The 13,963-nt window shown below is 37.2% G+C and overlaps 1 protein-coding gene across 1 annotated transcript in view; it reads left to right on the top strand.

Annotated features, from left to right (window-relative positions):
- LOC106088921 (rho GTPase-activating protein conundrum) overlaps positions 1–13,963 on the top strand; it is a 279,060-nt gene that overhangs the window by 256,983 nt on the left and 8,114 nt on the right. The window contains exons 7-8 of the mRNA XM_059370538.1: positions 7,579–7,749; positions 7,838–7,926. Coding sequence (XP_059226521.1) covers positions 7,579–7,749; positions 7,838–7,926 — 260 coding nt within the window. The remainder of the gene's footprint in view (positions 1–7,578; positions 7,750–7,837; positions 7,927–13,963) is intronic.

Here is a 13,963-nt window from a genome sequence, read left to right as displayed (position 1 = left end):
CGATTTTTTGGTTTCACTTCCAGTCATGGTCAAAATCGGTCCATTATCTGATATAGCTCCCATATAAACCGATTTTCCGATTTTATGTCTTGAGCCTCTAGAGGGCGCAACACTTATCCCATTTGGGTGAAATTTTGCTCGTGATGTTTTGTGCGTTCTGCGCTTCAACAACTGCGTGAAGTATGCTTCAAATTGGTTCATAACCTGATATAGCTACCATATAAACCGATTTTCCGATTTCATTTTATGAGCCTCTAGAGGGCGCAACACTTATCCAATTTGGCTGAAATTTTGCCCGGAATGTTTTGTCTTGACTTTCAACAACTGTGCTGAGTTTGGTCAAAATTGGTCCATTACTTGATAAAGCTGTCATATAAACCGATTTCGCAATTCAATTTCTTGAGCATCTAGAGGGCGCAACACTTATCCGATATGGCTGAAATTTTGAACGTGATGTTTTGCTCTGATTTCCAATAAATGCGTCAATTATGGTTCAAATTTGTTGATAACCTGATATAGCTACCATATAAACCGATTTTCCGATTTGATTTCTTGAGCCTATGGAGGGTGCAACACTTATCCGATTTGGCTGAAATTTGCCGGGATTTTTTGTTTTGACTTCCAGCAACTATGCTAAGCATGGTCAAAATCGGTTCATTACCTAATATAGCTGCCATGTAAGCCGATCTCCTAATTTGACTTCTTGAGCCTCTAGAGGTCGCAATACTTATCCGATTTGGCTGAAATTATGCCGGAATGTTTTGTTTTGGCTTCCATCAACTGTGCTAAGTATGGTCAAAATCGGTGCATTACCTAATATAGCTGCCATGTAAGCCGATCTTCCAATTTAAATTCTTGAGCCTCTAGAGGGCGCAATACTTATCCGATTTGGCTGAAATTTTGCCGGTATGTTTTGTTTTGACTCCCAGCAACTGTGCTAAGTATGGTCAAAATGGGTGCATTATCTACTATAGCGATCTCCCAATTTGACATCTTGAGCCTCTAGAGGGCGCAACACTTATCCGATTTGGCTGAAATTGTGCCGGAATGTTTTGTTTTGACTTCCAGCAACTGTGCTAAGCATGGTCAAAATCGGTGCATTACCTAATATAGCTGCCATGTAAGCCGATCTACCAATTTGTCTTCTTGAGCCTGGTCAAGCATGGTCAAAATCGGTCCATTTTCTGATACAGCTGTAAAGTAAACCAATCTCCCAATTTGACTTCTTGAACCTCTTGAGGGCGCAATGCTTATCCGATTTGGCTGAAATTTTGCTCGTGATGTTTCGGTTTGGCTTCCAACAACTGTGTCTAATATGGTCCAAATCGGTTCATTACCTCATTTAGCTCCCATATAAGCCAATCTTCCGATTTCACATTTTGAGCCTCTAGAGGGCGCAATTATTATTCGATTGGCTGAAATCGTTTATCCGCCGAGCTTCAGCATGTCAATTCCTAACCTAATTACAGCCGAATAAAACCTCAATCTACCTCATATTCAGCATTCCTTCTATAGTTTCAGCCTGCTTTTAAGACCTCAGTGATCCCACTATCCATTTTTTTAATTCTATCGAACTCCCGAAGACTAGCCATGCTGTCTTGAGCCCTCCACCGTACCACTGCATCCATAGTCTGTGTTGGACTTATGATAACCGGATAAATTTAGTAAAACATCGATGGGATAACTTTTCACTTCTTACAGAACATTTTTCTGAAGGAGTGAAAGGCGCATAGGTCCTAAGGTCTTATATTGGGCTTTCCCAAAAAGTAATTGCGTATTTTTCATATAGTCGGCGTTGACAAATTTTTTCACAGCTTGTGACTCTGTAATTGCATTCTTTCTTCTGTCAGTTATCAGCTGTTACTTTTAGCTTGCTTTAGAAAAAAATTGTAAAAAAAGTATATTTAATTAAAGTTCATTCTAAGTTTTATTAAAAATGCATTTACATTCTTTTAAAAAATCCGCAATTACTTTTTGGGCAACCCAATATAATCTTCGAAAAGTCAAAATTTTATAAATTTTCTTTAAAGAGAAAATTTCAACTAAGGAAACAGAATAATAGACCAATGGAGTTCTTACCACTTTAATATATTTTTTATTCATCCATGTCCAGGCCATCATAGGCCTTGGGGTCTTTTACAATTTCATAGTTCTCTCAAAAGTGTTTCGTTTATATAAATCCAATGCATCCTAATTGGCGGGGGTCCTAAGTATACCATATTGAATTTTATTCCTGCAGAACTTCTATGCAAATGTCAACGAACAAAGTCTTGTCAAAGTCATGTAATTTCATACTTTGCACTCTAGTGCTCAAGTTCAATGAAACCGTTTTCAGCAATTTTAGAACGCTTTATAAAGAAGAAAGTCCATTCACTCACTGTTCAATGACCCATTTTCCACTCTTTTTCTGTGTTTTTTTTTTTTCATTTATTTTTTGTTTTTGTTCTAAGCACATATCAACACAATAGGATTATTAACTTTGTTGCAAATGTCTTTATACACAAAACAAAAACAAAAAAATAATCGGTTTTATGGTAAATATAACTCTGTCCATTTCGTTCCATCCAATTCATTTGTCTGTCTGTCTGTCTGTCTGTCTCTGAGGCATTATCTCACTTTATGGTGATTATATCGCTCTACTGCTGCTGCCGTTTTCCATGAGGCAATGACAAGTGTTGGACGCCAACAAAATGGAACGAACACTCCACTCGACTCGATTTTAATTAAAGTTGACACTTTGTTAAAACTCAAATTACTTTGACGCTCGAGACCAAGAGAGCTAAAGAGTTGCAGAGAACGGGGAGGAGCACAGAGGCAGAGCTTAAATAATGAATATAACGCCAATTATTTATTGGCATTGTTTATTAATTTTGATAAAAATAAATATTTTTGCATTGATCCAGATAGAGAAAAATAAAACTATAGCACGCCATACTATGGAATGAGTGTGAATTTTGGCGAATTAGAGATTTCATGTTAACAATAATGATATTCGATTCACCTCGAGCTGTTTTGTCCGCGTAGCATTGGGGATATTGGGGGGTTTGTGAGTAATTATATGAAAGAGGAGGGTGGGCTAGCTACTCAAATCGGCTTAATTCCACTCCATAATGATACTCCAACTACTCTCAGTATACAAGTTCAAATACAATTTGTATGAAAATTGCACAATTATGTTACGAGTGATGCACAGTGGGAGGAGATTAAAAAGAAAGTGTGAAATAATTTTGCAAAACATATAATTTTATTTAGATTCCATTGGAGGACAAACTTTTAGGAATTTCTATTCTTATTAAAAATTTTAACAAATTTTTTTTTTCAAAGACACAATATTTTAAAAATTTTATATATAAAAATGAATTTGTGTTGGTTTGTCGGTGGAGGAGGAGGCCACCGTAGCGTAGAGGTTAGCATGTCCGCCTATGACGCTGAACGCCTGGGTTCGAATCCTGGCGAGACCACCAGAAAAAAATTATTAGCGGTAGTTTTCCCCTCGAAATGCTGGCAACATTTGTGAGGTACTATGCCAAACTTCCCTCCAAAGAGATGTCGCACTGCGGCTCGCCGTTCGGACTCGGGAGGAGTCCGAACGGAGGCCCCTTATCATTGAGCTTAAACTTGAATCGGACTGCACTCATTGATATGTGAGAAGTTTGCCCCTGTTCCTTAGTGGAATGTTCATGGGCAAAATTTGCATTTTTGTTGGTTTGTTTGTTTGTTCTGTATAGACTCAAAAACGGCTGAACCGATTGCCTTGAAATTTTCACAGATTGTGTAGGACGGTCTGGAAGGATACATAGGCTATATAATTTTTTGTTATCAGAAGAGGGGTGGACCCTGTCCTTTACCCCAAAAATACTACGCAAAAATAAAAGTGTACCGATCAGGACAATATGAGACTCAAATGAAAGGTAGTCAGGAGTAGACTACTCATTTTATATTAAAAATTAGGTCCAAGTAACTGGGGCCCCGCCCCAACCCCAAAACAACTTAAAATAGGTTTATTGGATGAGCATGGCAATATGAAACTCAGATAAAATGTATTCAGAATTAGATTACGAATATAATAAGGAAGAAGGAATAGCCTTTATAATTTTTTAATATCGGAAGGGGGCGTACCCTACCCCTCCCAAAAAACACCACCCAAAATCAAAAGTGGACCGATAAGGACAATATGGGTATCAAATGAAAGGTCTGGAAGGAAACATAGGCTATATAATTTTTTGATATCGGATGGGGGCGGACGCTCCCCCTTATCCCAAAAAACGGCACCCAAAACCAAAAGGGGACCGATAGGGACAATTTGGGTATCAAATGAAAAGTATTGGAGACTGGAAAACGAATATTAAAATAAAATTTGGGCCTAAGTACCCAACGCGCCGCCCCAACCCTAAAACTCCTCTTAACAGATATATTCGACGTTCATGTCAATATGGTACTTAAATGTTATGATTCAAATGAAAGATATTTGGGAGTAAAGAACGAATTTGATTCCTATTTTCAGGACTAAATGCCGGCGGCCGCCCCAGCCCCAAAACACCCTCCAAATGGTTTATATTTACCGACCATGGCAATATGGGGCTCAAATTAAGGAAATTTTGAAATGTATCTCGAATTTGATATCTATATTTGACATCCCTCCCCTTAAAGCAATTCTCATTATCCTAATTTTCAAAAATACCAGATAACAGAGATTGGTAATGCGATTCGTTCGACATTTTTTTGCACTCTTGCAGTCACCAAAACCAAAACATGGATTGTATTGTTTGGATCGGATGCCTCGGGGGCCGCCCAAAACCCACCAAATGAATATATAGACCAATCACGACAGTATAGAGTTTAAACGAAAGGTGCTTGAAAGAAAAAACTAATTTTATACCCAATTGAAGAGCCATGAGTTTGGGGAGCCGCCCCACCAAAAATATCTCCCTAATAGGACGTATTTACCGACCATGGTAATATGTGACTTATTTAAAAGCTATTTGGGAGTAGAGTACGAAATTAATACTCATTTTGGGGACAAAGACGCTGGGGTCCACCCCAACCTCAAAGAGAACTTATTTATCGATCATGCCAATATGCTGCCCATATAAAATGTATTTGAAAGTGTCTGGCTGTCCACCCCACCCCCGAAATACCCTCTAAACCGGAAATATTTATCAAACTCAATGATAAGGGACCTTTTTTTAAAGACGAGTCCGAACGGCGTACCGCAGTGCGACACATCTTTGGGGAAAATTTTTACATGACCCTGCATGTCATGGTACTTCGGTTTTAATTTTTTTCGATCATCTCGCCAGGATTAGAACACGGGCTTTCAGCGTCGTAGGGGGACATAGGCTACAGTGGAACAAATTTGATATCGACATTCAGGGTGCAATGTCCCCATCCTAAAGAGATATTAGAGAGTTAAAGAAGGCGCAGCGGAGCTGGCCCGTTTAGCTAGTTTTCTATAAAAATTTCAAAAAAAAATTTCTTTATATACAAAATATCTATGGAAATTTATCTTAAGACACATTTTCGGTGAATTTTCCAGAATGACAAATTGTTATGAAATTTTCCCTAAAAATAAAATTTTCTCTAACGATAACATTTTATGCAACTTTCCCTTGTCATAATTTCTATGAAATTTTCCATAAAGACAAACTTTCTATAAAATTAGACCTAAAGACCAATTTTTTATGAAATTTTAGAAATGAAAGATAAAATTTTTATACAATTTTACCTTAAAACAAAATTTCTATAATTTTACCTTAAGACAAAGTCTGTATGTAATTTGTACATTACGACAAAATAATTATGAAAATTTCTCTAAAGACAATATCTTAATGAAATTTCCTTAAAGGCACAATTTCTATGAAATTTTACATAATTGTATGAAGTTTTACCTAAAGACAAAATTTCCATGAAATTTTACTTAAAAGCTAAATTTCTATGAAATTTTACATAAAGATCAAATTTTTATGAAATTTTACCTAAAGACAAAATGTATATAAAATTGTACCTAAAGACAAAATTCATTTCAAATATTACATAAAGACAAAATTTATATCATATTTTACCTAAAAACAAAATTTAAGGTAAATATAAAATGTAAATGAAATTTTCCCTAAAAAGCAAATTTCTATGAAATTTTCCCTAAAAACCAAATTTCTATGAAATTTTCCCTAAAAACCAAATTTCTATGAAATTTTCCCTAAAAACCAAATTTCTTTGAAATTTTGCCTATAGACCAAATATCTATGAATGTTACCTTAAGACCAAATTTCTATGAAATTTTACTTAATGAAAAAATTGTAATACTATATTTTTTAACGACAATATTTTTATGAAAGTTTTCCTAACGTCAAAGTTTCTATAAAATTTTACCTAAAGAAAATATTTCTATGAAATTTTACCTAAAGTAAAAATTTCTATGAAATTTCTAAAAATAAAATTTGTATGAAATTCTCATTAAATATAAAAATTCTTTAAAATTTTAGCTATCTATAAAATTGTCCATAAAGACAAAATTTCAATGAAATTTTGCTAAAAAAAATTTTATGAAATTTTAAATCCAGGCAAAGTTGCTGTGACAAAATTTTTATGAAATTCTCATTAAAGTTGCCGTAACAAAATTTTTATGAAATTCTCATTAAATATAAAAATTCTTTGAAATTTTAGCTAAAGACAAAATTTCTATAAAATTTTCCCTAAAGACAAAAATTCAATGAATTTTGCTAAAAAGAAATTTATGAAATTTAAAATACAGGCAAAGTTGCTGTGAAACTTGACTTGAAGAAAAAATGTCTAATAAATTTTACCTTAGACAAATTTTCTACGAAAGACGAAGTTTCTATGAAATATTTCTTAAAAACAAACTTTCTTCGAAATTTTCGGTAAAACCAAAATTTCTATGAAATATTACCTAATTTTAAAGTTCTATAAAATTGTTCAAAAGCTAAATTTACAAAATTTTATTTAAGAGATTTTCTTATTCAATAAAATTTTCTCAAAATTTCTAAAAAAATATTTCCAAAGATAGGATTTTTAAGATTTTTTTTGAAATACGACACTTTGAAGTGGCTTTTTTCTTAGGGTGAATTTGCCTTTTTGAGCCAAAATTTCCATTAAATTTCCTCTATCTACAATGTGTTATTATCATCCCACTGTGTAACATATCACTGCCACAATCCCAAGAAGGAGGTGGTGGCTACCATAGAAAATGAAACTAAATAACTTGACTCCAATACAAAACAAAATGAAATAATCGTCAAACAATTCCAATCATTTTGGAGAAAATGACAGTTGTAAATTGGCCATGATAGGGAGTAGGCTGGAAAAATAGGTTGAATGACTCCTTGAAGCTAGACAATAAAAGTGAAGTACGATTTAAAATTAAATTAAATTAAATCACGGTCGAAGCGTTTGCCTTGGAACAACATGACTTTTATAAAAAGAAAAGTTTGGAAAACCATTATTTACTTCTTTTTAGTAAGACTTTTTTGTAATGACTTTTGTCCTATGTAGTTTTGGTTGTCTTCTTTAAGTAATTTTGTCTTTCTTTTCTTTCCTTTTTCTACTATCGTTGTATTGTAGGGTCTTGAATTGAGAACCTCTGAATTGGAACCGATTTTAGCTTCTTTGTCAAAACCTCATGCCGATGCCATCAAACAAAGAGTACGCACTCTAAATCAAACGGTTCGAGGTCGCACCAAGAATCGCCAGAAACGTAAACCCGATATCAGAGATGTTTTTCGAGACTTTGATGTAAGTTGTTGTAATAATGAGTAGTACTAACATCAAATTATCACTTTATCAGGTTGCTGAATTCTATTAACATAACTCTTTCTTATAGGAATCAAGTACTGGCACTAGATCACGCAGTGCTACCCCAGATTCACTGGACTCCATACCGGGTGACGAAGTATGGGGCAATACATCCATGTAAGTATGCATTTGGGAACATAAAAAAGTCATAAATTTCGTTTAAAAATTTCATTGGAGACTAATAGGTGTTGTGTTCTCTTAAACATTGCATTAGCAAAGAGTTTTCTCTCATATGAAACATTAGGGTATTGCTTTTATAACCTGAGTACAGTGATCCTGAACACGGTTTTTACAGAACTAAGCAAACCATGTCAAATGAATAGTTGAAACATTGGTCTTCACTGTAAAACTTACTCCCAAAATGTGAATACCTTACTTGTGATGATAGGAGCTATTTGAAAACCCTTTCCGTTCTATGAATCTGATCACCTGGTTCAGAATGAAAAACAATCTTAAGGTCTTACAAAAATCAAACAAAAACTATTCTGAACATTTTTGAAAATAAGATTTCTGAGAACCATTGTATCGAACTTTCGATATTTAAAAACAAGTTAAGAAGGCAGGAAGTTCGACCGTGGTACGACCAAGAGTGTCGAGATGCCACTGAAGCCAAGAATGCGGCATATAGAGAAACCTTGCAATCAGTACGCGCCAGATGAAGGAGAGATATCGGGAGAAAAGGAGAGAGCAGAAAGAAAAAGGAAATGGAAAGACGTGAGTGTGAGCGAATTGAGATGTACAGGAGTCAGAATGAAATGAAAGAATTAAACACCTTACCGATGGCTTTGGTGCAGGCACATCCTCCTGCAGAGACAAAGAAGGATATCTGGTAACTGACACAGACAACATGCTGAGGATATGGAAAGAACATTTTACCCAACTGCTAGTGTCCGATGTTGGCGGCGAAGAAAATACCGCAGAACCAATCCCCGATAATGGTATAGAATGTTTACCTCCTAGTCAGAGTGAGGTCCAAGTAGCAGTAACCCGACTAAAGAATAACAAGCCAGCAGGAGCCGACGGGTTACCCGCTGAACTAATTAAGATCGGAGGCGACTCGCTGATAAGGCATATGCATCAGCATATCTGCGCAATCTGACTAGAAGAACGCATACCCGATGGTTGGAATCTCAGCATACTATGTCCCGTACACAAAAAAGGAGACAAGACGGTATGTGCCAACTACAGAGAAATAAGTCTCCTCCCCATCGCATACAAGATACTCTCGAGAGTACTGTGTGAAAGATTAAAACCTAAAGTCAATGAGATAATTGGGCCCTATCAATGCGGCTTTAGACCTGGTAAATCCACCCTAGACCAGATATTCACACTGCGCCAAATCCTGGAAAATACCCGAGAGGGACAAATTACCATCTCTTTGTTGACTACAAAGCCGCCTTCGATACCTCTTTACGTTCAAAGGTATTTCAAGCCATGTCTGAGTTTGGTATCCCTGCAAAATTAATAAGACTCTGCAGGATGACACTTGCTGGTACGCGTTTCTCAGTAAGAATAGGAAAGAATATCTCCGAACCATTTAATACCAAACGAGGTTTCAGACAAGGAGACAGCCTATCATGTGATCTCTTTAATACTCTGCTGGAGAAGATTATACGAGATGCAGATGTGAATAGATATGGCACACTAATCACAAGAGAGCACATGCTACTCGCCGACGATATCGATATCATAGGTCGGTCACCGGAAGTAGTAACTGCAGGCTTTGAAAGAATCGAAAGAGAGTCAGTGAAAATGGGTCTGGCAGTAAATGGACATAAGACGAAATGGATGGTTTCAACTCCCAAAAAGCCTTGCACAACCGAGCAGATAAAGAAAATGGAGAAAGTTGGGAACCACAACTTTGAGATAGTCAGTAAGTGAGATAAAGTGAAGAATAATACTGACAAACAGATGCTACTTTGGACTAAGTAAGCAGTTTAGAAATAAGGCCACCTCTCGACAGACGAAGACTACACTTTACAAGGCACTGATACTACCCGTGCTGTTATATGGTTCTGAAGCATGGGTACTTGTGAAAGCAGATGAGGCAGTACTTGGAGTATTTGAGAGAAAGATTCTTCGTAAAATATATGGATCAGTTTGCGATAATGGAGAATATAGGCGACGTATGAACCACGAGCTGTATGAGCTGTATGACGATGATGTGTAACTATGCTACACGCATCAAAAAACAACGGCAGCATTGGCTAGGTCATGTTTTCAGAATGGATGAAGAAGCTCCAGCAAAGAAGTCTTTTGAAGGCAAACACGGTGGTACACGCAAACCGGGAAGACCAAAAGCCCAATGGAAAGATCAAGTTGTGGGAGACACCTCGAAACTTGGTGTCCGAGATTTTAGAATGAGCGCAGAAGATCGAGGAGCTTGGATCGCTATTCTACGTTCGGCTAGTGGAACAAATATTCTGTCATAGCGAATTAAAGTAAAGTAAAGCATTGGGGGGCCTTTCGCATATGCCAAATTTCAGGGAAATCGGTTGACAAATGTGACTTTTATGTACCTGAGATGTCAAATCGAGAAATCGGTCTATAGGGCGCTCATATTAAGATATAATCCGATCTAGACCATACCGAAGCCACTATTGCAGGTCTGAGCACCACTTACTGTACCAAATTTCAGTAAAATCGGATATTTGATGCGGCTTTTATGGACCTAAGACCTTAAATAGGGAGATCGGTCTATATGGAGGCCTTAGTTATATTTACCCCAATTTGGATCATGTTCGGCAGGAATACCGGAGATCTTAACACAACTCATTGTGTAAAATTTAGCGATATCGGGTAATAAATGCGGCTTGTATGGGCCCTTGAGGCCACCGTAGCGTAGAGGTTAGGAACATCAGAAAATTTTTCAGCGGTGGTTATCCCCTCCTAATGCTGGCGACATTTGTAAGGTACTTTGCCATGTAAAAACTTCTCCCCAAAGAGGTGTAGCACTGCGGCATGCCGTTCGGACTTGGCTATAAAAAGGAGATCCCTTATCAATGAGCTTAAAATTGAATCGGACAGCACTCATTGATATGTGAGAAGTTTGCCCCAATTCATTAATGGAATGTTCATGGGGAAATTTGCATTTGCATGGACCCAAGACCATTAATCGGGAGATCAGTGTATATGGCAGCTATATACAAATATGGTCCCATCTATAGTAGTATGAATATCGAGGAGGCGGGCCTTATACATCTCGCTGTGTCAAGTTTCAGTGAAATCGGTTTATATATGCGGCTTTGAAATACCCAAGACCCTAACTCGGAGGATTGATCTTAATGGAGGCTTTATCTATATTGGAGGCCACCGTATCGCAGAATTTAGCATGCCCGCCTATGACGCTGAACGCTTGGGTTCAAATCCTGGCGAGAACATAAAAAAAGAAAAATTCAGCGGAGGTTATCGCCTCCTAATGCTGGCGATACTTGCGAGATACTAGCCATGTAAAAACTTCTCCCAAAGATGTTGTCATAGTGTAAATCCGGTACGTACAACCTGCTCCCATAGGATTGCAGGTGTAGCACTGAGGCACATCATTCTGACTCGGCTAAAAAAGGAGGCCCCTTAACATTGAGCTTAAACTTGGATCGGATAGCACTCAGAAGTGAGTGATATGTGAGAAGTTTGTTGCATTTTCAAGATATAGTCCGATATAGCCCATCTTCGAACTTAACCTGCCATGAAAAATATAATCTGTGCAAAGTTTCAGCCCAAATCTTCATTTTAAGATTTCAACAGACAGAGGGATATTCGTGATTTTCTGTGAGTCAAATGTGTGAGTAAAATGTTTGTCTCGTGGGCGTACGTGAACGTGAGTCGACATAAAAAAGTCGTGAGTGAACTGATCCACGTGCACATCTCTACTAGTAAACATCACCTTTCGTACTGCTGACCCTTCTCTATATATTGGGTTGCCTAAAAAGTAATTGCTTTTTATGTAATTGATTGATTGTAATTGATTTTTCATATAGTCGGCGTTGACAAATTTTTTCACAGCTTGTGACTCTGTAATTGCATTCTTTCTTCTGTCAGTTATCAGCTGTGACTTTTAGCTTGCTTTAGAAAAAAAGTGTAAAAAAAGTATATTTGATAAAATTTCTTTCTAAGCCTTATTAAAAATGCATTTACTTTCTTTTAAAAAATCCGCAATTACTTTTTGGGCAACCTAAAAGAAACGCATGATTGGCTGACTTTTCACCTTCAAGCCCAAACGACTAAAGCTGGAATCAAGAAATTTTGTACGAATTGGTTGGTCGTGGGTCATAGGCGCCAGATAAAGCGGGATTTGATGATATTCGTATGCAAAGATTCTAAAAAGTGAAAAAAATTCGAGAATGAGGAGAGTTTGGCCAGGGTGGACGAAAAGGGTTAGGAAAATGAATTGCGGCTCCAAGTAATGAGTGTCTCGAGAAAATAGCTTTTGGACGAAAAAATTGCTCAAAATTTCGCAAAATTGCGAATATGTTTAGTGTCGCATTTGATACTTTCTTTATGGATTGAGTTAGAGCTCCGAAATTTGGATCTTAGGTACACTATGGCAACCTTGGTTGTGGCTTATTAATGGAGATGACAAGAAAAGTTTTGAAAGTTTTTGAAATTGGTACTTTATACTAATTTCTGCACGAATTGAGCTGGAGCTCTGAAATTTGTCGCGTTCAGGGTGATTTTTTAGCTATTATCTTTTTGGCAACACTAGTTTAAACAGATCACGCACGTTTCGTGTTTTGTCAAACATCTTCACTTCAGTCTATAATTTAACCATGAATCGACTTACAAACGAACAACGCTTGCAAAGTATTGAATTTTATCATCAAAATTCATGATCTGTTAAGAAAGTTCATCACGCGCTTCTTCCATTGAGGGACGAAGCTCATTTTTGGCTCAATGGGTACATAAATAAGCAAAATTGTCGATTTTGGAATGAAGATCATCCAGAAGCATTGCAAGAGCTACCACTGCATCCAGAAAAAGTCACAGTTTGGTGCGGTTTATAGGCGGGTGGCATCATTGGACCGTATTTCTTTTACGATAATTCGAATCGTAACGTTACTGTAAATGGTAAGCGCTACGGTGAGATGATATCCAATTTTTACTTGCCCAAAATGCAAGACCCTGACTTGTATGACATGTGGTATCAACAAGACGGTGTCACATGCCACACACCACGCGTAACAATGGACTTATTGAGAGGCGAGTTCGGTGAACATTTTATTTCACACATGGGACCGGTCAATTGGCTGCCTAAATCGTGCGATTTAACACCTTTAGACTATTTTTTGTGGGGCTAAGCTAAAGTTCATGTCTATACAGAGAAGCCCGCCTCAATTGAAGCATTTGTTTGTGAGACACTGGCCCATATGTTAGAAAGAGTATGCCAAAATTGGATTAAGCGGATGGCAATTTGGGGCAGTCAGCAGCAATTTGATCCGCGTTGAAATATGTGGACATGCCTATCCTCAGTAACTCATTGCAGCTGACACTCGAAAGGTTAAAAATAGTTATGGAGCATTTGGACGAAAGTGAGTTTTAGTGTCTACTTCCTATGTACCTTCAGTGGATGCTGGGAAGGTTCTTCCGTAATTTTGCTTTTAACATATCAACCATGATGTATTTTGCCTTCTTTGCATACCCTACTCCATTAATGTGGTAGTGATATTTATTTGTCATTTGTTTTAACCACAAATGAGAGAGAGATGGTACCAATTACTTGATTCGATTTAGCTATGTCCGTGTGTTTGTCCTTGTTTTCTGGTAAATTCGAATCACGAATTATAGAAAGGCACATCCTTTTCTCAGGATCAGATTCGCATGATCTTCTCGAAATTCTCTAGCATCTAAAAATTCTTACCAAGGTCTTGAATACATCTACTCATCGTTCGTTCGTGCTCGTTAAATGCATTCTTGACATCTTGCGTCTCCAGTAAGACGATAGGTCTGCTTTTGTGGTTATTTTGTCCGCCAGTTTTTACCACTATGTCTTTTAGAGACCACATTGTTGACTTTTCTGGGCAGAAGGAACCCAAGTTGATTTCTTGTTGTTGTAGCCATGTTTTCATGTGAAGGTGTCGATCTTCGTCACGCTTCAGATGTGGGTAAGTTCGTTCCGGTCCAAAGGACCGATCGTCACGGAAACAAGGTGGCCATAGGT

Source organism: Stomoxys calcitrans, chromosome 5, assembly GCF_963082655.1.
Source record: "Stomoxys calcitrans chromosome 5, idStoCalc2.1, whole genome shotgun sequence".
Classification (NCBI taxonomy): Eukaryota; Metazoa; Arthropoda; class Insecta; order Diptera; family Muscidae; genus Stomoxys; species Stomoxys calcitrans.
Note: the sequence above shows the minus strand (reverse complement) of the source record. Positions and strands in the feature narration are given on the sequence as shown.